Source organism: Pongo abelii, chromosome 21 (assembly GCF_028885655.2).
Source record: "Pongo abelii isolate AG06213 chromosome 21, NHGRI_mPonAbe1-v2.0_pri, whole genome shotgun sequence".
Lineage (NCBI taxonomy): Eukaryota > Metazoa > Chordata > Mammalia > Primates > Hominidae > Pongo > Pongo abelii.
Window position 1 is genome coordinate 42,512,672 of NC_072006.2, and position 27,137 is coordinate 42,539,808.

The 27,137-nt window shown below is 48.7% G+C and overlaps 1 protein-coding gene across 1 annotated transcript in view; it reads left to right on the forward strand.

Moving 5' to 3' along the window:
- The first annotated feature begins 7,249 nt into the window (after positions 1-7,249).
- Positions 7,250-27,137, forward strand: part of LBP (lipopolysaccharide binding protein) — a 32,786-nt gene continuing 12,898 nt past the window's right edge. The window contains exons 1-7 of the mRNA XM_009233575.4: positions 7,250-8,129; positions 11,025-11,139; positions 12,311-12,439; positions 15,769-15,924; positions 16,842-16,905; positions 23,494-23,557; positions 26,751-26,842. Coding sequence (XP_009231850.3) covers positions 8,006-8,129; positions 11,025-11,139; positions 12,311-12,439; positions 15,769-15,924; positions 16,842-16,905; positions 23,494-23,557; positions 26,751-26,842 — 744 coding nt within the window. The 5' untranslated portion in view covers positions 7,250-8,005. The remainder of the gene's footprint in view (positions 8,130-11,024; positions 11,140-12,310; positions 12,440-15,768; positions 15,925-16,841; positions 16,906-23,493; positions 23,558-26,750; positions 26,843-27,137) is intronic.

The window sequence follows — 27,137 nt, forward strand, 5'->3', positions numbered from 1 at the left end:
ATGCACACACTTCTGCTGACATCATTGATTCTCTGTTAAATGGAGGTAAAGGCTCTAGGGCCACACAAGAAGGGAGGGCCATTGATCAAACACTCTCAGGAGTCAAGCAAAGGGCATGAATGATCTAATTTAATCCTGATAGCATTCGTCATCCCCCAAGATGGCAATTGCTCAAACTTTTTTGGTTGTTTTTTTTTTGAGACAGAGTCTTGCTCTGTCACCCAGGCTGGAGTGTAGTGGTGCAATCTCAGCTCACTGCAACCTCTGTCTCCCAGGTTCAAGTGATTCTCCTGCCTCAGCCTCCTGAGTAGCTGGGACTACAGGCACGTGCCATCATGCCTGGCTAATTTTTGTATTTTTAGTAGAGATGGGGTTTCATCATGTTGGCCGGGCAGCTCTCGAACTCCTGACCTCAAGTGATCTACCTGCCTGGGTCTCCCAAAGTGCTGGGATTACAGGGGTGAGCCACCGAGCCCAGCTGTTCAAACATTTTAAATTGAGTTACCCTCCCCGATCACACAGCCAGCAGGTGGCAGAGCTGGAATTCCCACCTTATCTATTCCCACACGTCAGAGCCCATGCTTTTTTTGCTCCTCCCAGATGTCAAAATATTGTCTATTCTGGGGGACGTGGCACGTTTAAAGCAGAACTTCTTTGTTCTGTGGCATAGGTTGTACACTGTAAAACATAGGTTGTACCAGGTTGAGGAAACAAAAGTCTTTCTCTAATTTGTCCACCAGGAGGATGCATCTTTTTCTCCACTAGCCAGGGGCTATGGAGGCCCTGAATAGGAACAGAAGAGCAGCTAGCAAGGGCGGAAGGAAGAGAGAGAAGGGAAGCACAGTGTGGGATAGACTGAGAGGCCATGAGGACTGTTAAGGGCTCTAGGTTTTGTTCCAAAAGATAAGGCAAGCCATTGGAGAGTTTCGAGCAGAAGAATGTTACAACCCAATTCACATTTGTAAAAGAGCCCTCTGGCTGCTGGGGAGACTAGCTGGTAAATATGGACACACACCTGCCATCCCCCACCCTCATTCTCTTTGGAGTTAGCCCCCTTCTACACCTGCCCTCTACTTTCTGTAACATATAGGCAGCCCCTGCTCCACGCTCTATAGAAAAAATGCAATTATTAGGTTGGTGCAAAAGTAATTGTGGTTTTTGCCGTTACTTTTAATGCAAAAACCGCAATTACTTTTTTTTTTTTTTTTTTTTTTGGAGACAGAGTCTCGCTCTGTCACCCAGGCTGGAATGTAGTGGTGTGATCTTGGCTCACTGCAAACTCCACCTCCCAGATTCAAGCCATTCTCCTGCCTCAGCCTCCCAAGTATCTGGGATTGCAGTCGCACACCACTACGCTCGGCTAATTTTTTGTGTACATATATTTTTTAATGTAGACAGGTTTTCTCCATGTTGGCCAGAGTGGTCTCAATCTCCTGACCTCAAGTGATCCACCCACCTTGGCCTCCCAAAGTGCTGGGATTACAAGTGTGAGCCACTGAATCCAGTCTTGACCGTTACTTTTAGTGGCAAAAAAACATAATTACTTTTCATCAACCTAAATCTTTCTTGGACCTGAAGATTGGTGCATGAAACACATTGCGCCTGCGAACTTCTCTCTAATGGCTGAGAAAAGGCAGTTGCTTGGGGGTTAGAGTTTGAGCAGCATTCCCCAACACACTCCAAAGGTTCTGCCAAGTTGGCTACAGAACCACTATTTGAGCAGCTTCTCCCTTCAGGCTAAGCATTGTCTGCTGCAGATTACTGCAAATGTGTGTTGAGGGTTTCTTTGGGTGATGGTGAAAATGTTCTAAAATTAAATTCTGGATTGTACACTTTAAATGGGTGAATTTTATGTATATGAAATATATGTCAATAAAATGGCAAAAGACAATTGAAGAAAAAAAAAAGAATTGTTCACTCCAAACTGCCTAATAGCTCACCATCAGAGCAGCTTCTCTTCTGGGATAAGCATAACCTTCTTGGGGTTCCTTTTGGAAATGCTGACTTATTGAATAAATATGAGGGAGGAGTACCCTGTGCAAGGAGAGAAGGTGGGGAGGGGCACAGGAAGACTAGGCACTGTCTTCATCACTTTGCCATATCCCGCTAGTGGCCATGAGCAGCCCTGGCCCTGGGTCTATCTCTTCAGGCTTATTATCCTATTTAATCCTCATAACAACCGCTAAAGGTAGACAAGGTTGCCCTCCTTTTTCAGATGAGTCTCTAGAAAAGTCATGTGGCCTGCTAAGCTAACTGTTCAGAGCCTGGGCTCTGGAGTCACCTGGCGGTGGTTTCAAACATAAATCTGGCCCCCTTAAGAGCTGTGTGACTTTGCAAATGTTCCTTAACCTCTCTGGCCTTCTATTTCCTCCTTTGAAAAGGAGAGTTAAAACCTTGCCCTCTTCTTTGGCATAAGGTTATTGGGAAGAATCAGAGGTATGATTGATAGGGTCATGGCACAGTGGTGAAGAGTATGAACCGTGATCCCAGATACCTTGGGTTTAAATCCCAGCTCTGCTGTTTACCAGCTGTGTGACTTTGGGCAGTATACTTACTTCTCAGGTTTTCTATTTCTCATCTATAAAGGGAACATCATAATAGTACCTGCCTCATTAAGTTGTTATGAGAATCAAATACATGTCAAATCTGCAGTACAGGGGTTGACATGAGTAATCCAAGTTTGCTCTAATTTGAATAAATGCAGTTCTTCTTACTATACTGTAAAGACTGTATCTGACCAGGTGCAGTGGCTCATGCCCTGTAATCCCAGCAGTTTGGAAGTCTGAGGCAGGCGGATAACTTGAGCCCAGGAGTTCGAGACCAGCCTGGGCAACATGGCGAAACCCTGTCTCCACTAAAAACACAAAAATTAGCCAGGAGTGGTGGCACACACCTGTAGTCCCAGCTACTCAGGAGGCTGAGGCACGAGTATCATTTGAACCCAGAAGGCGGAGGTTGCAGTGAGCTGAGATCACGCCACTGCACTCCATCCAGCCTGGATGATGGAGTGAGATTCTGTCTCAAAAAAAAAAAAAAAAAAATACTATATCTGGCTACAGTAGTATTCCCAATGCCTGCCACATAGTTGGTGATCAATAAGTATTTATTTTAAAAATGATCTGGGATTTCAACCCACATCTGCATAACTCAAAACATTTATGCCAGTGATTCTCAAAGTATGATCCAGGGCTGTCTGCCTGAATGGGCCTGACCCCAAGAATCAGAGCCCCTGGCTGGCCAGAACTCTGGATTTATCCTCTCCAGCTCAGCAATAGGCTCAATGTGACCTGGGCCAGTTCTTCCTCTCTAGGTCTCAGTTTCCCCATCTGTAAAAGCAAGGGCTCTCTGGGGGTGAGGAGCTGTTTATCCACATGACCAGCCCTGCTCCATGGGGGCTCCAGGTATCTCAAGACATGCAACCTTCAAGCCACAAAGTATAGTCACTGACATTACTACTTTTATTTTGTAAGCCCGCATGTCTCAGGGCTCATGTGTGTGTGTCTGTGCGTGTGCGCACACAGGCACATGTTCAGATCTGCAGATGATGTGGCTTGGGAAGAGGCTGCCATAAATATTAAACTCCCAACTCCAAAGTACCCTGCAGAGATTCAGAACTGCAGGAATTCATAACATCATTCTCTTTCAAGAGTCAGTGTTCTCAGGAGTGTGGGCACCATCATAGAAAACTATCGAAAAGGAGAGTGAGGCGTTACAGAACTGCTGAGCTTGGAGGGAACTCGGAGCTCATTTAGTCCCTTGTTCCCGAAGCTCCAAGCACAATCCGTGGTCAGCAGCATCACCCTCACCAGGGAGCTTGTTAAAATGCAGAGGCTCAGCCCCAAGAGGAACATGATGGATCAAGATTTGCATTTAAACAAGATCCCTGGGGGACTTGCCTGCACGTCTTTGTTTCTGAAAAGTTGTGCTAGTCCCCAGCCCTCATCTGCATTTGGGGAAAACGTGAGGAACAGAGAGGGGTGGAGTTTGTTGCAGGTCCCCCAGCCCATTAGGAGCAGAGCCTTGACAAAAAAGCTGTACAGACTTTGGAAAAGGATTCAGAGCTCTCTGCAAGAGGCAGGCGTTTGCACAAAAGATGAATAAGTGCAGAAGAAATGCTCAGTGTTGCTAATTGTGTCCAACAGGGTTCAGGCAAGAAAAGAGAATCCAACTGCATTGGTTCTTGGGATTTGAATAAAGTGGCTACTTCTAGAGTTGGGGGACAAGCTTGAGGAAACCAACCAGGGACTGTTTTTCCTAAGGCTCAAGCAGCAAAGAAAAGCATCTGGGTATCCCAGCCCAGGGAGATAATGGGAGCCATGGACAAGGGCTTATCAGGAGGGACACAGCCAACTGCCACACTTGTGATCAAGAGGACAGCAGGGAAAAGTGCCCTGACATCTGACCTCCTGCCATGACACCCTCTAGCTGAACCCAAGTAGAGATGAGGAAACTGAGTCACAAAGTGCCCAAAGTCACCCCATGGAGGAGTCAAGATTCAAATCCAGGCCATCTGGCCCCAGAGTCCATAAAGATAAACGTAAGGTTTGTTTATTCCTTTGGCAATTATCTACTATTTGCTGCTCAGTATTCTAGACACTATGGATTCCAAATTCTGGGTTTTTCAAAATTTTTTCAGTTAACACTTTTGTAGTCAGAATGTTATCGGTGGCGAGGCGAGTCCGCAACACTCCCAGCCCTTGTCTTCTCAGAGGAAAGAATTCAATTGAGAGACGGAGGCAAGTTTTAAAGCAGAGGCAAAGATTTATTGAAAGAAGCAAAGTACAATTGAGAGATCAAGTGCCCGGCTCAACCTTTGGCTCGAGGCTTTTATACACTGGCTTTGTTCCGGGGTTTCTTCTCCTCCTTGATTCCTCCCTTCGGTGGGCTGCCGCACCATCCCTGCATGCGCAATGGCCTGCCAGCACTTGGGAGGGGCCGCATGCGCAGTGTGTTTACTAAGGTTGCGCGCATGCTCACTTGGGGCGATTTTCCCTTACTGGTCCGTAGCCGCAAGAAAAAAGTCATATACAAGTCAGACTCCACCATTTGCCCTTCTGCTCATGCTTAAGACCTTATCAGGGAATTGTGGTTTGCTGGCTCCAGATGATGTCAACTATCTGTTAGGGAACTCCTTTCCCTCTTGGCGCCATTCGTGGCCACTTATCATGTCAGAGGGACAGTTTTATGATCGCCTGTCCATCATTTGATGCACTGCCATTTCTGGGGGCCCTCTCCTGCACGAGAACACAATCAACATCCTTGTTAAAAGAGTCCCTATTTCACTGCAATAAGACTGAGTGGTGGCCAGAGTGGTAGCAGCTGTTGCTTTTGTGGAATTGGATGGACAGCCTGGTAGGAGAAAGGCCCAGGGGTTCTGACCAGCAGTGGGGTCATGCTGCTCCCTGAGGCCTCTGCTGGGTCCTGGGCCATCAGCAGGGACCTTAGCCAGGAGTGGGCACCTGCAGGGGTGGAGGCCAGGCCTGGGCCATGTGGCAGCTCTAAGGTCCAAAGGTTGCTGCTGTGGGAAATTCCCACCCCTGCAAATGACTCCCAGCCAGGGACATCCTTAAACTGCTGCCAGAGGAAGAGTGACATCTATGTCCCCATAAGGTCCTTATGCTCCAGAATGTCCTCCCCCACTCTCCTCCCCTCCTGGGCAGGCTGAGGTCCAGGAAGCAGAGGCCCCTAGGCACACTGGGGACGCGCCTGTGAGCCCTTTCCTGCTCCAAAGCCTCCCAAAGGCTGGCTCCTTACCCTGAGGCCTCTGCTCAGCTTGTTACCTCCCAAGAGAAGCCTGCCCTGACCAGCGTTTTGGAATGGCATCCTGCAGACCTGGACTTAAATTCCTGCTGGATGACTGCAGCCTACATCACTTCACCCCGCCAAACCTCAGTTTCTTCATCTCAAGACAAGACTAAAATATCCACCTGGGGTTGCTGATGCAGGGATGAGAGGAGACGTGCAGCTTAACCAGCACAGCGCCTGCACATAGTAGGTGCCCAATAAATATCAGTTTCTTTCCGATTCCTGCCAGGAGCTGCAAGGATCTCAGGAAATGGAAGACGCAGCCCTGCCTGCAAGGAGCCACCAGACTGGCGGTGTGGGGACTGAGGGGAGGGACGGAAGAGGACCCCAACAAACCTCAGCCCCAGTGACAGGAGCAACGCAGTACAGAGGAGCAGAGAGGCCTGGACTGTGGGGTTCCCTGTGCTTAACGTGGGACATTCTGATCTTAACCTCAGTGCCTGCCAGTGCTGTTTGTGACCTATTGGGAGTCACCCTGTTAATCCCACCACATTCGACTGGTTGAGGCTATCATGAAGACCTGCCCAATTTCAAGGGAAGGGGGCAGAAACATTACCTTTTGATGGAAGGAGTATCAAAGAATTCGTGGGCATATTTTTAAAGGACCACAATTACCAAAAAGCAGAATGGTTAATGCTGTGGTGGGGAAAGCGCAAAGCATTCTGGGACCTCAGAGGGGACCCTTTCTAGAATCCAGAGAAGCATGGGAGTGGTCAGGGAAGGCTTCCTGGGGGGTGAGGGCAAAGCAGAACTCACAAATGTAAGCAGGGCTGGGGCAAAACTCTAAAAATTAAACACAGTCTGTACTATAAATTTTGTTTTCCAGAATGAAATTTTACTATCTTTACTTACTGCGAATATATGCCCGGGACAATACCCCCAAGAAAATAAAAATTTTAGAGGCTGGGCATGGTGACCCAAGTCTATAATCCCAGTATTTTGGAAGGCCGAGCGGGAGGCTCACTTGAGCTCAGGAGTTCGACACCAGCCTGGGCAACATAGCAAGACCTCGTCCCTACTAAAATACAAAAAATTAGCTGGACATGGAGGCTCACACCTGTAGTCCCAGCTACTTAGGGGGCTGTGGTGGGAGGATCACTTGAGCCCAGGAAGTTGAGGTTGCAGTGAGTGATGATCATGCCACTGGACTCCTGCTTGAGCAACAGAGTAGACTTTGTCTCAAAAAATGAAAAAAGAAAAAAATATTGTACATATCAACAAGCAAAAACTTTTTTTAACACTTATAATTCTATCCTCCACAACCAGAGACAACGCCTCGTGACTCCTTGCTAAATATTTTCCAGATTGTTGAACATAGAAGCCTATTTTGAACCCCCCAAAATAGAACTTACTCTATGGTGCCATTGGAAACGGATGCCTCATGACACCCCTTTCCTTGCCAAGAAATACCTTTATTTCTGCAGCCGCACTTTAAAGGGCACGTCATAATTCATTTAACCAATGCCCTTCTGGTGGATACATGAGGTTGGGTATCACTTCTCCTGTCCTGTTTCACACAGCATAGCAATGGTATCTTAGAGCAGTGATTTACTGGCACACCGACTCAATTATGTACTTAGGGGCAAGTCCCTGAAATTGAATTCCTGGGTTACAGGGCATGCAACTGTTTAAACATTTGCCAATTGCCTTCCAGAAAGTTTCACCACCAGCAAGGTTTGAGAGACACTGTTTACCCATTGGGGGAAACATTTATTTTTTAAATAAACAGAGCCGGTATATTTAAAAAAAGAGTTTGGTTGGTGCCAGATGTGGCTTCACTCTCAACCCTGCCATCTGTTGGGTGTGAGATCTCGAGGGAGCTCTGTGGCTTGTTGAAATCTCAGTTTCCTCATCTGCAAAACCAGGCCTTCCTAGCCGAGCTCTTAAGAGACTGGCTGAGATGAGGCAAGATGAACGGTGATGAATGTGGGGTCTTTCTGTGGGGAGGGTGGACAGGGATGATCATAGGAGTCAGGCTTCCTCATCCATTGATCTGGGCAGTGAAAACTGGCTTCTAAGTGTGACCTTATAACTTCAATGATGTTGCAAGCAGGTTCCAGTCCCTGTGCCTCCCCTTCCCGCTCCCAGGAGCCCATCCAGCCTCAGGAACTGCCCCCAGCCATCGGGCCTTGGCTACTTAAGGGACCTGGGCCCAATCCACAGCTGGGACACTCCTGGCCCACTGCACTGGGAATCTAGGATGGGGGCCTTGGCCAGAGCCCTGCCGTCCATACTGCTGGCATTGCTGCTCACGTCCACCCCAGAGGCTCTGGGTGCCAACCCCGGCCTGGTCGCCAGGATCACCGACAAGGGACTGGAGTATGGTAAGAAGCCACATCTGCTGGCTGGACTTGGCAAACCCACGCCCCAGGCTGCTCTGGGTACAGTGGGGACAGGGAGTGGGGACAGGGAGTGGGGACACAGACCGGACCCTCTCCCTGGGGCAGTGCCACCTTCTGGGCACTTACCGCCCAGAATTCTGGCCTTACCGCCCACCAGCTGAGTGCCCTGGGCATGTTATTTGTGGTAGTGAGGTCCTCTACCAGCCAACAGAACACAGCTTTGAGTGCAAGTAGTTGATTTGGGAAATGATTCCAGGGAACACTGTAGGGAATCGGTATGGAGATGAGGAAGGGAGGGCAGCCAGGAGAGAGTGTGCGATTAAACCAGCCACCACCTCTGATGATGGGAACCACTCAGCTGGGAAAATTCTGCATAAAGTTTGGAAACACATGCCTCTGAACTGGAAGTCAGAATTGTGGTCACCTCTAGAGGCAGGCAGAGGCCCTGAAGGGCATGAGGGAGGTCTGCCGGGGTGCTGGAAGGTGCCATATCTTGATCCAGGTGGTGATCACATGACTGTATAAATATTAAAAATTATTTAGCAATACCTTTAAAATTTGTGCCCGTTAGGTACTTTATGTATATTATTCCTCAATTTTAAAGAATGGGCAGGCCAGGCGCAGTGGCTCGTGCCTGTAATCCCAGCACTTTGGGAGGCCGAGGTGGGTGGATAGCTTGAGGCCAGGAGTTCGAGGCAAGCCTGGCCAACATGGTGAAACCTCGCCTCTACTAAAAATACAAAAATTAGCCAGTCTTGGTGGCAGGCACCTGTAATCCCAGCTACTTGGGAGGCTGAGGCAGGAGAATCGCTTGAACCCGGGAGGCAGGGGTTGCAGTGAGCCGAGATCATGCTGCTGCATTGCAGCCTGGGCAACAGAGGGAGACTGTCCCAAAAAAATAAATAAAAATAAAACAAAGAATGAGCAAAAGCAGGAATTTTTTTTTTAATGTTGAAACAAAGCCTCCCGACTATCCAGGTGGCAAGGGAACTAGGATATTTATACACCACAGTGATTGATTGAGGGCTTCTGGGCCGGGGGTTTGTCACCTCCCCAGCACTTCTGTCCTGTTGCACCTGCCTGCTTTCTGCAGTTCCAGGACAAAGAGCCTCGGGACATACAGGCTCAGGGAGGCAGACATTGGCAGCTGGGAGTCAACTGTCACTCACTGGAAAGACTCAAGGGTATGGACAGGCACTGACCACATGTCTTCTCACATCCCTAGGGCCTGAATTGCCTTACCTATTAAATGAGATAACAACATTCCCTTAGGTAGGGTTGTTGGGAGCCCAGACTGGCTCGAGACAGGAAGAGGGAAATCAGGGAAGGATTCCAGGATGTAGTAAAATGGAAAAGACAGTGGGAATTACCCAGGGACAAGGGGTAGTGTTCCAGGCGGAAGGACCCCAACATGTGCATTTGCTAGAGGGAGAAGAGCAAATTGGAAAGAGGTGAAAGAGGAGGCTGCTGGTCATCTGTGTACCCATGCCTGCCTTGGGGACAGAAACCTGGGCCCCTCAGATCTCAGAACAGTGGGACCTGGTAACTGCTACTTGCATTGAAACCGTAAATCAGGAAAGTTTCTCTTTTGTTCCTTTGCACTGTGTACACACACCATGTTTATGTAACCAGTCCTCTGAGGTTGGGCATTTTGGTCCTTTCCTTTTTTTTTTTTTTGAAACGGAGTCTCACTCTGTTGCCAGGCTGGAGTGCAATGGCACAATCTTGGCTCACTGCAACCTCCGACTCCCTGGTTCAAGTGATTCTCCTGCCTCAGCCTCCCGAGTAGCTGGGATTACAGGCACATGCCACCACGGCCAGCTAATTTTTGTATTTTTAATAGAGACAGGGTTTTACCATGTTGGCCAGGATGGTCTCGATGATCCACCCGCCTCAGCCTCCCAAAGTGCTGGGATTACAGGCATGAGCCACTGCGCCCGACCCCTTTCCATATTTTTAATGATATAAACCCTGTTTGCTGTTCTGGGCATTTACTGAGTGCCTGCTGTGTGTCAGGCACCAACCTAGGAGTGCTTGTTATCCTCACAGCCCCCTTCTTGCTTTGCAGTTTCGATGCCATGCCAATGAGGAAAGTTTAGTTTAGTTTAGTTTAGTTTTGTTTTGTTTTGTTTTGTTTTGTTTGAGACGGAGTCTCACTCTGTCGCCCAGGCTAGAGTGCAGTAGTACGATCTCGGCTCACTGTAGTCTCTGCCTCCCAGGTTCAAGCAATTCTCCTGCCTCAGCTTCCCGAGTAGCTGAGACTACAGGTGCCTGCCACCATGCCCGGCTAATTTTTGTATTTTTTAGTAAAGATGGAGTTTCACCTTATTGGCCAGGCTGGTCTCGAACTCCTGACCTCAGGTGATCTGCCCGCCTCGGCCTCCCAAAGTGCTGGGATTACAGGCGTGAGCCACCACGCCCAGCAAATGTATTGTTGTCATTGCTATTTGACAGATGAACAAAGTGAAGGTTGTATGGGGACTTTGTCAAAGTCATCCAGCTAGAAAGATGCCCCCTTTCTCTAGCCCCCAAATCCTTCCAGTTTATTCTACACAGGCCAGATGTCATGGAGGACAAGAAGGAGGACCATCCGTCCAATTGCACAGCATTTTGCCCTCGGGGAGTTGTTGGCAAAGGCATTCCATTTCCCCATCAGTAAAATGGGCATGAACCTAGCAATGCCACAGAAATGCAGGGACGCCTCTGAATGTCCCTCATGCTACCTGGCACGCAGAGGGGCTCATATCCTGTCATTGTACTTAATGCTAATAAGGATGTTAGCTCCTCTCTTGAGGACAGGTGGGAGCCACCGTAGGGTTTAGAGCAGGGGAGGAGGCAGGCAGATCAAGCTGACTCCCAGCTATTTCCTATCCACAGCGGCCCAGGAGGGGCTATTGGTTCTGCAGAGTGAGCTGCTCAGGATCACGCTGCCTGACTTCCCCGGGGACTTGAGGATCCCCCACGTCGGCCATGGGCGCTATGAGTTCCACAGGTGGGGCTCCCCGTTCTGCTGGGGCTCTGAAGTGGCTGGAGCTGTCTTGGAGAGTGAGGGGGACTTGGAGAGTGAGGAAGAGAGAGCCTCAGGATTGGGCTGCAGGGGGACCTCTCTGGGGCAGACAGTGAGATAGTTCCCTGAAGAGTTCAGAAGGAAATTCTGGGGAGGAATTGAGCTCCTCCACTCAGTCAAGCAGCAAATATTTAGGAAGACCTACTGGCTGTGTGACCTGAGCCTGGATTTCCTTATCTGTAAAATGGAGTTGATCTACTTCCTCCTTCAGAGTGCTCATCCAAGATCCAATCTGGCCACTAGATATAGTTTGGAAGAGAAGATAGACCTTACACTTTAAATCTAGTAGCCCGACGGTTAGAGCTGAAGTTTGTACTTGGGGGAGTCAGGGAAGGCTTCCAGGAGAAGGTGGCATTTGAGCCAAATCTTCAAAAGATTACTAGACTTGAGCAGCTGATGCTTTAAAACAGCGTGAACTGCTTTTTGAGGTATGGGCAGTGAAGAAACAACAATCAGGCCCGTAGCACATTGTACCCCTCCCGGCTAACTGCTATTGGGCATTTCCTTCATTCCTGCCTTCTTTTATTCAGTCCATCAGCAAACATCTATTGGGCACCTACTATGTGCCAGGCAAATAAAATAGAACTTGACCATTCTTTTCCCACTGTCAGCAACCTTGCTGACTCTTTTTGGGTCTTATCTTAAGGCTGCCACCATCTTCCCTGAATCTGTTTCCCCCCTACCTGGATGTATTAAGAGGGAGGAGGGTTGGCAGGAGCTGCAAACCCAAAGGGATATGTCTACGGACCTCCTCAGGATGCCACCGGGGGTCATTAGATTCATGGGTTCTGAGGCTGACTGCAAAACCGTGAGCAATTGCATCCCTTCCTTGAGGTTCTATTTCCCCCTTTGTGGAAGGGGAACAAGAACAGTGCTGACCCCTTCGGTGTTGCCCATATGGCATGAAGAAAGTAACGTGCTTAGCATGGTCATATGGTCGATGCCTGGGGCACAGCAGGTGCTCACCTGGAGCAGATCCTGCCGGTCTAGTCCCCTCTGTGGAGAGGGGAGGTGCAAGGTCCCTGATGAGGCTGGTCCCTGGTGAGGCTGGGTCCAGGCCCAGGGCTGACACCTCCTTCCGTGCCTCTCCCTTCAGCCTGAACATCCACAGCTGTGAGCTGCTTCACTCTGCGCTGAGGCCTGTCCCCGGCCAGGGCCTGAGTCTCAGCATCTCCGACTCGTCCATCCGGGTCCAGGGCAGGTGGAAGGTGCACAAGTCATTCTTGTAAGTTGGCTCTGCTCCCAGGCCCTGGAGCTCTCGGCCTTGGCCTTCGCCCCATCCTTCTTAGGTCCAAGGTGTTCCTAGCGCATCACAAAGGCCACATGATGGACAGATGGAGTCCAAGCCCGGAGGTGGCCTGGGGATCGAGTCCTGGCTCTTGGATGAGTGTCTTTCCCTCTCTGAGTCTCTACTTCCTCATCTCCCAAAGGGGACGGGCCTGCTTCCTTGATGGAGCCATGGGAGGGCTAAGTGTGATAATATCATGTCTGCTTGGTTTGCTTCCCACAGAAGCAGACCTTAGGGCAAGAATTCCAGTGCACGACTTTATCTTGGAAGTGATCTGAGGAAACCCACAGGGGAGTGGGGAAGTGAGGAAGGGAAGGGAAGGGAAGAAAGTCAGCCTGGTGGGCAAGTGAAGCTCTGTCTAGCTGGGGAACTCGGGGACAGTGGAGAACACGCCTCTGAGTTAGTCCAGTCCCACCGTCACCCCGTCCTCCTGCTCGTCATTGGCCAAGGGCCGCTTCCAGGGGCTCTGGCTCTCAGGCACTTTGAACAGATCTCTGACCTCAGAGGCACTTGGATGGAAAGGGTGTTCGTGTGCTAGGGCTGCCATAACAAGCAGGGACTGGGTGGCTTAAGCAGAAATGTGTTTTCTCACAGTTCTGGAGGCTGAGGGCCAAGGTCAAGGTTTTGGCAGGCCTGGTTTCTTCTGAGGCCACTCTCCTTGGCTTGCAGATGGCTGCCCTTTGGCAATGTCCTCACGTGGTCTTTCCTCTGTGCTCAAGAAATCCCATTTCTTACAGGCTCACCCCTGTAATCCCAGCACTTTGGGAGGCTGAGGGAAGATCACTTGAGGTCACGAGTTCAAGACCAGCCTGGCCAACATGGCAAAACTCAGTCTCTACTAAAAATGAAAAATAAATTAAAAATTTAAAAATTAGCCAGGTGTGGTGGCAGGTAGCTGTAATCCCAACTACTCAGGAGGCTGAGACAGAAGAATCGTTTGAACCCTGGAGGCAGAGATTGCAGCGAGCTGAGATCATGCCACTGCACTCCAGCCTGGGTGACAGAGCGAGACTCCATCTCAAAAAAAAAAAAAAAAAAAAAAAAAGAGAAAAACAAGAAAGAAAAGAAACCCCATTTCTCTCTGTATGTCCTAATCTCTTTTTATAAAGACACTAGTCAGATTGGATTAGGGCCCACCCCAATGGCCTTATTTAAATGTAATCAGCTCTTCAAAGGGCCTATCTCCAATACTGTGACATTCGCAGGTACTGGGGATCAGAGCTTCAACATTTGAATTTGGGAGGCAAGTGGTGACACAGAGCGGCCCATAACAGAAGGAACAGCCCAAATATGGGTGACATGACCATATTTATACTTCAGACCTGCACTGCCTAAAATAGTAGCCACCAGCCATGCCTTTACTGAGTACTTGAAAAGTGCCTGGTACAAGTTGAGATCTACTCTAAGTATGCAACACTGGATTTGAAGATTTAGTATTTAAAAAAAAGAAATAAAAACAGCAGCTGAGCGTGGTGACTCATGCCTGTAATCCCAGCACACTGGGAGGCTGAAGCAGGTGGATCATTTGAGGTCAGGAGTGCAAGACCAGCTTGGTCAACATGGTGAAACCCCATCTCTACTAAAAATACAAAAATTAGCTGGGCGCAGTGGTGCATGCCTATAATCTCAGCTACTTGGGAGGATTGCTGTAGCCTGGGAGGTGGAGGTTGCAGTGAGCCAAGATAGCACCACTGCACTCCAGTCTGGGCAAGAGAGTGAGACACTGTCTCAAAAAAATTAATTAATTAATTAATTAATTAATGAAATTAAATAAATAAATTAGCCACCACACCTGGCTAATTTTTTAAATTATTTATTTATTTATTTAAAATAAATCTCATTAATAATTTTTATATTGCTTACATGTTGAAATCATACTATGTATTACTAAAATTAATTTCAGCTCTTTCTTTTTATCTTTTTAATGTATCTTCTGGAAAATTTAAAATTACATGTGTGGCTCTCATTCTATTGCTTTAGAAAGATGGCCGGTTTGTATGTCACCTACATATGCACATTCGTTCTAGTTCCATGAAGGGAACCGGCCACACTCTCTTACCCTGGCTTTTGTCACTGAAGTATCTTAAATATCTCTTTATATGGGCATATGACTATCTACCTCATTTTTTTTCATTTTTTTGAATGTGCTTTTAAAAATTGATAGGAAATTCACAGAACATAAAACTGATTATTTGAAAGTATACATTCAGTGGCATTTAGTACATTCACAATATTTTGCAATGTCCACCCCTATCTAACTGCAAAACATTTTCATCATCCCAAGAGAAAATTCCTTACCCATTAAACAATCATTCCCCATTTCCCTTCCCCCTGCTCCAGACAACCACCATTGGGGTTGGAGACTCCTGGAATAGACCACATTTTGCCCCATTGTTTTCAAAGGCTGCATAACATTGGGTGCCCACAACTTATTCAACCTGTCGCTGCTAGTGGACATGTAGGTTGCTTCCTCATTTTTTTTTTTTTTTTTTTTGCTACTGCCTATGATGCTTCAGTGAGCTGCCCCACACCACGCATATATCTTGGCAGGAAGAGCTAAGGGATAAAGGCTTAGAAGTTAAATTACTGGGCCAAAGAGTATGTGTGTTAGAACGAGGAGAGATCTCACTGATTTGTGTTTCAGAAAGCTTATGCCAATGTGCTTTCCCAGCCACAGCGTCTGGGACTTCTGTTTACTCATACATTCAATAGCACTGAGTATTAAAACTTCAAAAGTTTTTTTGAACCTGATAGGCGAGAACTGGTGTCATTGTTATTTTCATTTTTAATGACTTTTACATGCTTATTTTGTACTGCATTTCCTGTTCATATCTTTTTTTTTCTTTTGAGTTGTTTTTTCTTTCCTTGTTAATTTGTATTGACTTGTTCTTTGTATATTAGGGAAATAAGCTCATATATTAAAGAAACTGGCTCTTTAGATGTCTCATACTGCAATTTTGTTTTTTACTTTACATATGGCATTTTTTTGTCCACTGAAGTTTTAATTTTCTATGCCGACAAGTTTATCAAGGATTTCCTTTATGGCTTATGAGACTTGGATATTGCCTAGAAAGGCCTTCATCCAGCCCTGCCTGGAAATACTGGATCCGGGCTTTCTTCTAGATCTTTTATGGCTTTATTTGTTATTCTTAAATCTCTGCTCAGCTCCATGTATTTGGAGGTAAGAACTGAGCCTTCTGTTTTCCCCACAAATCGTGGCAGACCCTGGTCTAGGAACTAACCATGGCTTCTCTCACCTCCTCCAGCAAACTACAGGGCTCCTTTGATGTCAGTGTCAAGGGCATCAGCATTTCGGTCAACCTCCTGTTGGGCAGCGAGTCCTCCGGGAGGCCCACAGTTACTGCCTCCAGTTGCAGCAGTGACATCGCTGACGTGGAGGTGGACATGTCGGGAGACTTGGGGTAGGTCTCCACTGGGGCACTGCCAGCCGGACTCCTGGTTGCAGCTCCCGGCCAATCCAGCGCTCAGCCTGGCCTCAGAAAATTGTAATGATCCAGGTGGCCTGCACAGGCACTTGAAGATCGTTCTCTGGGGAACCCTGTTGAGATGAACAGACTTAAGCCAGGAATATCGGTGCATCATTTTCATTAAAAAAATAAACTTTCATTTACCTGACAAGGGGACCCTTGTCAGGTGAATGAAATCTGGCTATTTGGAGGAACACAGAAACTTTGGTTGAAGGAGAGTTTGTGAAAAATATACAAGTCCTTGGACAAGTCATTTCATCTCTTCTAGTCTCAGTTTCCTTGATTAGAAAAGTGTGACCAGGTGTGGTGGCTCACGCCTGTAATCCTAACAATTTGGGAGGCCAAGGCAGAAAATCGCTTGAGCTCGGGAGTTCAGGACCAGCCTGGGCAACATGGTAAAACTTGTCTCCACAAAAAAATAAAAAAATTAGCCAGGCGTGATGGTGCATGCCTGTAGTCTCAACTACTTCAGGGTCTGAGTTGGGAGGATGGCTTGAAGCCAGCCAACAGAGGTTACGGTGAGCTGAGATTGTGCCACTGCACTCCAGCCTGGGTGACAGAGTGAGATCCTGTCCCCTACCCCCTCCCAAAAAAGAAAAGAAAAGAAAGAAAAATGTGGATTCTCAAGCCGCTTCCCCAAATCTACTGAATGTGATCACGCGATTGGGTGCCGCAGGCGCTGGGAAGCCAGACACACCGAATCAGGCTGGATGTGCTGGGACACAGCAGGGCACCAGGAGGGGGTGGAGAGGGCTTCCTTTGTGGACTGGCCTGGCCAGGGACCAGGGCCTGGCTTTCCCAGGCACCCAGCCATCCCCAAGTTCAGTGGCAGACTGTGCTTCTCTCCCCAGGTGGCTGTTGAACCTCTTCCACAACCAGATCGAGTCCAAGTTCCAGAAAGTACTGGAGAGCAGGGTAAGAAGGTCCAAGGCTCTGGCCTCCCCCGAGCTTGGCGAGGGCTGAATGGAAGACCTCACTGACCGCTGGCCCTGGACCAGGCCATGGGGGCTGGTTTAGACGTACTTGGGCCCAAGGCCCAGGGAGGACAAATCATTTGCCCAGGTCATGGAGCTGTTGTGGGGCACGCTGGGGACAAAACTCCAAGTCCGTTCAGTCGGGCAGAAAATGGTCAACTGCTTGACCAAGGGTTAAACAGCAGGGGCTAAACAGAGACTCCAGCCCCTCCCTCTGCTCGGCCTTGCTCAGTGCCCCACACTGCCCTGCATTCCACCAAGGTCCGAAAGGAAACCATTCCTCAGGCGCCTGCAAGAGACCAGGCAGGAAAGCTCAGCGAGGGTGTGGGCCAGGTGGGAACTGGGCGAGCTCATGAGCACCAGCCCTGGATGGGGAGGCAGCAACACTGTCAGATTGGCCTGTTAAAAAAGAATATGTGAAATCTTCAGAGTGTATCATCTTTGACTAAATCAAAAAGATGTCGTCGTGTTAACTTTCAGTTCCTCTAAACACTCAGTCATCCCAAAATCCCGTTTTCGAGATATTAGCCAAAGGGTATCTGTAGCAATGACTGTGGGAAGGGAGAAAGTGATGAAGGAGGAAAGGGAAAAACACACACACACCACAGCCCACACACACTCCCCCCCGACATACACACACACACCACACACACACCCTACACACAAACACCCCCCACACACCACACACCCCCACACACTCCCCCACACAGACACCCCCACACACTACACACATCCTACACACAAACACTCCACGCACCACCCCCATACACACCACACACACACACCCTACACATATACCCCACGCACCACACACCCCCCACACACACCCCCCTACACACCCCTCACACACCACACACCCCCACACACTACTCCCACACACACTCCCCCCACACACTCCCCACACACACCCCACACACTACACACATCCTACACACACACCTCACACACCACTCACACACCCCACACACACCCCACACACTACACACATCCTACACACACACACCTCACACACCACCCACACACACTACACATATCCTACACACACCTCACACACCACCCACGCACACACCACACACATACCCCACGCACCACACACCCCCACATACACCCCCTTACACACCACACACCCCCACACACTACCCCCCCACACACCCACCACACACACACCCCCACACACACCCCCACACACACACCCTCACACACTACCCCCACACACACCCCGCACACACCCCCACAAACACACCCTACACACACCCTCACACATCACACTGCCAGACTCCTCCCCACACACACCCCACACACACCACCCACATACACACTACAAACATCCTACACACACACATCCCACACACCACACCCCCACACACCACACACACACCACACACACACCCCCACACACCACACCCCCCACACACACCCCTCACATAGCACAGCCCCACACACACCCCCACACACCCCCTACATACACACTGACACACCACACCCCCCAGACTCCCCCACACACACACCACCCACATACACAGTACAAACATCCTACACACACACCCCGCACACACACCCCACACACCACACCCACACACACACACCCCTCATATACCACAGCCCCACACACACCCCCACACACCCCCACACACACCCTACACACACACTCACACACCACACCCCCCAGACTCCTCCCCACACACACCCACACACACCACCCACATACATAGTACAAACATCCTACACACAAACCCCACACACCACACCCGCCCACACACACCCCTCATATACCACAGCCCCACACACACCTCCACACACATCCCACACACACCCTTCACATACCACAGCCCCACACACACCCCCACACACCCCCCACACACACCCTCCACACACACCTAACAGACCACACACATACGCAGCACACACATCAACCCCCTCAGACACAACCCACACACCCTGCATCCCCCCCACATTCACCCCTCACACACCACACCTCCCCCACACACCCTGCACACACACCCCTACACACACATACCACATCTCACACAAACACACACACCCCACACACACCCCCAACACACACCCTACACACATACCACACCCCACACACAAATACACACACCCCACACACACACCCTACACACATACCACACCCCACACACAAACACATACACCCCACACACACCACACGCACCCCCTACACACACAAACACCACCCACACACCACCCACACCCCCTACACCAACACACCCTACACACACACCCAAACACACCACACACACCCCCCACACCACACACGCGCGCACACACACATCCCACCCCCGTCTGTAGGTCCAACGTCTGGTTTGGCTTTGAGTGCCCCCTCGTGGTTGAAGCAGGAACAGCAGGCAAACCCCGCATTCTGGGTGTGGCCAGCTGTGCTGTTTCTTTTCTGGTTCTGGGTCCCTGGGATTAAGTGACCTTGAGAAATATGCCAACCTACTCAGGCACCCTGTTGCCATATTGCTGTGCATAACAATAGTAATGTAGTACAATTATAATTATCATAGTAATCACGCACCATGATTATTGTTTTGATAAGTGAATATAATTAATGCTATACAGAATATATTATTGTATAACTATTCTGATTTATAACAAAAATGGCTGCTATTTCTGGAGCCTGTGGCTTGGCAAGGGATAATGGGCTCTGCACTTCATGTGCACAGTCCCACTGGATTTTTTTTTTTTTTTTTTTAATTGAGACAGAGTCTCACTCTGTTGCACAGGCTGGAGTGCAGTGGCGCGACCTTGGCTCACTGCAACCTCTACCTCCCGGGTTCAAGCAATTCTTCTGCCTCGGCCTCCCGAGTAGATGAGACCACAGGCACATGCCACCACGCCCAGTTAATTTTTTGTATTTTTAGTAGAGACGGGGTTTCACCATATTGGCCAGGCTGGTCTTGAACTCCTGACCTCGTGATCCGCCCACCACAGCGTCCCAAAGTGCTGGGATTACAGGCGTGAGCCACCACACCTGGCCAGTCCCATTGGATCTTAACCTCGACCCTGGAAGGAGGTGCCATTTTCCACATGGACAGAGGAGGCTGAGGGGTGGAGTAGCATTCCCAGTGTCACCTTGCTGGTGAGAGGCTGAATTAGGATTAGAGCTTCCTAGGATGTGGAGCAGCTCCTACCAAAGGCCTTCTAGGGCTGGGTGTCTTGGGAAAGATGGAGATCTCACCTGACCCCTGATCCTTAGAGATCTTCAAATTCTCTTCCTTCCAGAAAAACTAAGAGCCTGACACAGGCCTTTCTAATTCTCCACTCAGGGTGGGATGTGGTACCTGGACCAGCAGGGCTAAGGAGAAGAATAAGCACTCATGAATGCTTGCTCTCTGGGTGATATATACTCACTATCTCATTCCCCAACTTCCCAAAATATTACCAGAAAGGGGTCCTGATCCAGAACCTCAAGAGAGGGCTCTTGGATCTCGCGCAAGAAAGAATTTGGGGTGAGTTCATAAAGTGAAAGCAAGTTTATTAGAGAAGTAATGATGGAAAAGAATGGCTACTCCACAGGCAGAGCAGCAACATGGGCTGCTCAGTTGCGTATACTTGTGGTTATTTCTTGAGTCTATGCTAAAGGGGTGGATTATTCATGAGTTTTCCTGGAAAGGGGCGAGGACTTCCCAGAACTGAGGGTTCCTTCCGCTTTTAGACCATATAGGGTAACTTGGACATTGCCATGGCATTTGTAAACTGTCATGTTGCCGGTGGTCATGTCTTTCAGCATGCCAATGCATTATAATTCACGTATAATGAGCAGTGAGGATGACCAGAGAGCACTCTTGTCGCCATCTTGGTTTTGGTTGGTTTGGCCAGCTTCTTTACCACATCCTGTTTTATCAGCAGGGTCTTTATGGCCTGTATCTTGTGATACCAGTCCTGCTGACCTCCTAGCTCATCTGGTGACTAAGAATGCCTAACTTCCTAGGAATGCAGCCCAGCAGGTCTCAGCCTCATTTTGCCCCTGTTCGAGATGAAGTCACTCTAGTTATAACACCACTGACAGAAACACCCTGGAAAGCACTTGGCCTTGCCATTGTATCTTATGGGTGAGAACCAAAAAGCAGAGAGAGGTTCTGCAAAGGTCAAATAGCCATTGGGGACTGGGCAGGATTTGAACCCAAGTTTACCTGGCTCTCCTGCTGCACCCCTAACCACTACCCCAGCTGCCTCCCCAGGAGGCCCTGCTGTGTGTCTGTGACTCAGGCATCCCATGCCTCCCCTGCCCAGTCCTTCGGGTCCCCAAAAACTGGGGCATCCAGGCTCCAGGCTTTTGGGATGGTCTGATGGGCTATTGTCTGAAGGAAAGACAATAAAGGAGCGGTCTTCAGCGAGATGGATGGAGTTTCTTGGTTCCCTTGCAATCAACCACGAATGTTCCTCACCACACTTGACCTTGCTTTTTGGCAGCTCCTCGCTGCTAAACTCCTCTCCCAGAAAACGGAGCAGCTGCAAAGAGAGGTCAAGATATAGCCCTTTGCTCTCCCAGCCCCCAGCATCACCCTTCCATCAGCAACCCAGTGTCTGATGGATGGTGCCTGCTTACCCTTTAGCACAGAAGCCATCTGTGACCCCTGCACTAGGCCAGGGCTCTGCATGTCCCTCTCCTTCACTGTACATTGTGGATTCATTGCACAAGAGGTGGTAGCTGGCTAACAAAAAGAGCTGTTTAAAGTGAGGACTTTCTCATCGCACATAAACAAAGAAAATATTGACGTATGAACCCAAATGTTTTAATGGTGGAGTTTCAGGCAGCGTCCCCAATGTCCCCTCTTCGAGCTGTGTCAGTGAATGCCCACAGCTATTCTTTGAAAATGGTCTCTTGATTGACACTGCCCTTGGTCTTTCCTGCATAAAACATTAAACTGCTACAAATTCCATCCCAGGTTTCTTTAACTGCAATGAGAATTTAAAGACACTTGCAAAGCCATCCCAGTGTAGAATCCTTCTTGATCTTTATGATTTTTTTTCCTTGTAAGATTTTCTGTTGTCTTGTCCAAATTTAACCATGTTTTTAGAGGGTTTTTTTTTTTTTAGCACCTCACCTTTCCAGAGTATTTACCTTAGGTTTTCATAGAAAGAACCCTTATAGCTGGGGCCGGGCACAGTGGCTCATGCCTGTAATCCCAGCACTTTGGGAGGCCGATGAGGGTGGATCATTTGAGGTCAGGAGTTCTAGACCAGCTTGGCTAACATGGTGAGACCCCAGTCTCTACTAAAAATACAAAAATTAGCAGGGTGTGGTGGCACATGCCTGTAATCCCAGCTACTTAGGAAGCTGAGATAGAAGAGTCACTTGAACCTGGGAGGCAGAAGTTGCAGTGAGCTGAGATTGTGCCATTGCACTCTAGCCTGAATAACAGAGCAAGACTGTGTCTCAAAAAAAACAAAAACAAAAACAAAAAAACCCTCTTTTCTCAATGATATTGCATTAGTGTACATAATAAATAATTCGAGTGATTAGAAAAGCAAGTACAGCAAACAGGTGGTAAGCTTTCATGTGGACCCCAGTAGGGCCAGTTGGACTTTTCAAAGTCTATCCCAAGGCTGCATCGTAAATAATTCGGGTAATTACAGTGTCAAGTACAGCAAACAAGTTTGGAAATGCACATTTCCTTCTCTTGAGAAGCAGGCCACACAACTGGTAGCAATTGTGTGTGAGTAGCCTACAGACCTCAGCATTCAGTCTTCCAGGAGTACCAGTGGGAATGGGGAATACTGATCAGTCCAGCCAATCTGTTCAGGATGACCATTAAGAATCATCTACAGGCCGATGTGGTGGCTCACGTCTGTAATCCCAGCAGTCTGGGAGGCCAAGGCAGGTGGATCGCCTGAGGTCAGGAGTTCAAGACCAGCCTGGCCAACATGGTGAAACCCCGTCTCCACTAAATATATAACAATTAGCTGGGCGTGGTGACACATGCCTGTAATCCCAGCTACTTGGGAGGCTGAGGCAGGAGAATCACTTGAACCCAGGAGGCAGAGGTTCACCCAGGAGGGTGAGCCGAGATCGCACCACTGCACTCCAGCCTGGGCAACAGGGCGAGACTCCCTCTCAAAAAAAAAAAAAAAAAAACTATCTACATTAACTGTATGTTTATTTGTGTGACTATTTCTAGTTAGTGTCTAGTTCTACTATTAAACTCTAAATTCTGAGAGGCCAGGACCTCCCAAAGGAAACCTTTGTAATGGTGGAGTTTCAGGCACTGTCTCCAGCCAGCGCCCCCTCCTCAGGCTGTGTCAGTGACTCCCTAGTGCAGGTGTCCAGCCTTGGGACAGACTGAAAAGTCCAGCTGGACCCTAGTGGAGTCCGCATGGGGGCCTACATATTTTTATTGTTTTTATTTCCTTGGTACCTGGCTCATGACAAGCACTTATAAATATTTGTAAATCAGTGATCACTGAGCACACGTGTGGAATAATGTGACTGCAGTGATCAGCACGGGGCCAGACCAGAGCTGGGGAACTCACTCAGGCATTCTCTTCCCATGTTTTTCAGATTTGCGAAATGATCCAGAAATCAGTGTCTTCCGATCTACAGCCTTATCTCCAAACTCTGCCAGGTAGGACACCCCGTCCACCCCGGGACACTTTATTTCTGTTAATTTCTTATCTTATAAAATAGTAAATGGGGCAAAAATATAGAAAGTAAAAATTAAGGGCCAGGCACAGCGGCTCACGCCTGTAATCCCAGCACTCTGGGAGGCCGAGGGGGGTGGATCACCTGAGGTCGGGAGTTTGAGACCAGCCTCGCCAACATGGTGAAACCCCGTCTCTACTAAAAATACAAAATTAGCCGGGCGTGGTGGAGCATGCCTGTAATCCCAGCTACTCGGGAGGCTGAGGCAGGAGAATTGCTTGAACCCGGGAGGTGGAGGTTGCAGTGAGCCAAGATCGCGCCATTGCACCCTACCCTGGGCAACAAAGACTGAAACTCTGTCTCAACAACAATAACAAAAAAAGAAAGTAAAAATTAAAAGTTCATTTTTCTCCCCCAACTTTTCTTCCAAGAAGCAACTTCTGTTTTGGGTGTATCTTTTGAGATATTTTCTTTGCATGTACAAATATAAATACACGTAAGCATATGAATAGACATTCATGTATTATTTTGTTCATGAATCTATGTGTATATGCATAATTTTAAATATGTATGTTCATATACACATAGTATAGGCATTGTTCTAGATTTCTTTTTTTTGAGATGGGATCTCACTCTGTGTCCCAGGCTGGAGTGCAGTGGTGTGATCTTGGCTCATTGCAGCCTCAACCTCTTGAGCTCAAGTGATCCTCCTGCCTCAGCCACCTAAGTAGCTGGGACCACAGGTGCATGCCACCAGACCTGGCTACTTTTTGTATTTTTTGTAGAGACAAGGTTTCTTTATGTTGATCAGGCTGGTCTTGAACTACTGGGCTCAAGTGATCTGCCCACCTCAGCCTCCCAAAATACCGGGATGACAGGAACAAGCCACTGTGCCAGCTTGATTTCATTTTAAAAAACTTTTTATTGAAGTATATTTATAGAGAAAAGTGCTCAAATCATAAGTGTGCTGTTAAAGAGTTTTTACATGCATGCAAACAGCTCCCAACTGAGAAACAGAACACGGCTGGTTTTTCAGAGCCCCTGGTGTGCCCCTCAGTCACTGCCCAGCCCTCCAGGGTCACCACTATCCCAACTTCTACCAGCAAAGATTAGTTGTGCACTTTGCACATGAATGGAATCAGACAATATTTTGAGTCTCTTTTCAAAAGCCAGAAGGCTTTCTTTGTTCAACTTTAAAATATGAGGTCAGGGCTGGGCGCGGTGGCTCACGCCGTTATTTTTTGTTTTCTTTCTTTTTTTTTTTTTTTTGAGATGGAGTCTCGCTCTGTTGCCCAGGCTGGAGTGCAGTGGCGCAATCTCGGCTCACTGCAAGCTCCGCCTCGTGGGTTCACGCCATTCTCCTGTCTCAGCCTCACGAGTAGCTGGGACTACAGGCACCTGCCACCACGTCTGGCTAATTTTTTTTGTATTTTTAGTAGAGATGGGGTTTCACCATGTTAGCCAGGGTGGTCTCGATCTCCTGACCTCGTGATCCGCCCGCGTCGGCCTCCCAAAGTGCTGGGATTACAGGCGTGAGAGCTCACGCCTGTAATCCCAGCAGTTAGGGAGGCCGAGGCGGGTGGATTACCCGAGATCAGGAGTTCGAGACCATCCTGGTCAACATGGTGAATGCCCATCTCTACTAAAAATACAAAAATTAGCCAGGTGCTGTGGTGGATGCCTGTAATCCCAGCTACTCGGGAGGCTGAGGCAGGAGAATCGCTTGAACCTGGGAGGCGGAGTTTGCAGTGAGTTGAGATTGTGCTACTGCACTCCAGCCTGGGCAATAGAACGGGACTCTGTCTCAACAAAGAAAAATAAATAAATAATAAATAAACAAAATAAAATACGGGGTCAGGTCAGGCTTGGTGGTGCAAACCTATAATCCCAGCACTTTGGGAGGCCAAGGAGGGAGGATCACTTGAGTTCAGGAGTTCAAGGCCAGCCTGGGCAACATGGCGAAACCCCACCTCTACAATAAATACAAAAATTAGCCAGGCATAGTGGTGTGTGCCTGTAGTCCCAGCTACTTGGGAGGCCAAGGTGGGAGGATCACTTGAGCCCAGGAGGTCAAGGCAGCGGTGGGCTGAAATTGTGCCACTGCACTCCAGCCTGGGCCACAGAGTGAGATCCTATCTCAAAAAGAAATGAAATAAAATAAAACATGAGGTCAATGCATATTGTTGCATGCACCTGTAGTGTAGCTGGTTTATTCTCCTTGCTGCATAGTATATCACCATGTAGATGTTTCCCCATTTATTTGTCCATTCTACTGTTGAAGGCCATCTGGGGGGTGTTCAGTTTTAGGCCATTATCCATAGTGCTGCTATGAATGTCCTAGTACCTATGGTCGCATGTCTTTGGGTATATACCTGGGAGTGAAATTGCAGCTCATCATATCATGTGATATGCCCAGATTCAGCATTATCAGATCCTGCCAAACAGTTTTCCAAAGTGGTTGTAACAGAACTTATTATGCTAACAGCCGTGTAGTATTCCATTACATGGATGTGTCTGCATTTATTTAATAAGTCCCCCACTGATGGACATTTAGGTGTTTTGCTGTCCCTTGCTATTGCCAACAGGGCTGCAGGGAGCCATCTACAAGTGGAGTCCCTGGATCCAGGGTGCACACATTAAGCTTGGAGGGGGAGACCCTGATAAATTATCTGAGATGTTCTCTGATGCCTTAGCTCCTAAGTCCCTATGCGGTTACTTGCTGACATCACCTTTACCAGAGGTCCAGGTCGGCAACCCAGTACTGGGACTTGGAACATTCATTCATTCAGGGTTTTGGAGGGGAGTGTCTGGGCCCTCTGGACAGGCCATGCCTGACCTTTCTGGTTATTGGCTCAGCATTAAGCTCCAGATGTGGCTGGAGAGGTGAAGCCTGGACTCATGGTGTGTGTGTGTGTGTGTGTGTGTGTGTGTGTGTGTGTGCTTGTCTGGAAGCTGCTTAGGCCCTAGGCTGAGCATGCACCCCCACCATTGTTAACTCATCCAAGGGAATCCATGTAGTCTCTTTCTTGAAGAAGCAATTCTTTGCCTCAGGGCCGGGCTAGTAGGGGGATTCTGAAGAAAGTCACAGGGAATGTGAGTCAGCCAGAGCCCTTGTCCCTCCTCCAGCAGCTGAAAGTGGCACCTGGCCCCTAATTCTGCCCTGTCGTCATTCACAGTTACAACAGAGATTGACAGGTTCGCCGGCATTGATTACAGCTTAGTGGAAGCCCCTCGGGCAACAGCCCAGATGCTGGAGGTGATGTTGAAGGTGAGGGTCCTGGGGCCGGGCTGCGTGGGTGAGGCTTTCCCTCAGGGTCAGCCATTCTTTGGGCCACCTGTCCCCCCAACTTCAGATCTGTCCTCATCTTCCCAGTGGTTCCCACTTTGTCGAGGGCCGGGTGATATGGAGTGGTGGGGAGTGTTTCCAGAGCTAGGATTCTCTCCACGGCTGTCTTACACCTCTCGGGTCTTAACGCTTCCCTCCTCCTTCTTCCCCTGCTTTGCCTGGCCCATCATGCAGAAGACGCCAATCAGAGCTGGCCTTAGGGAGTGTAGATGGGCCT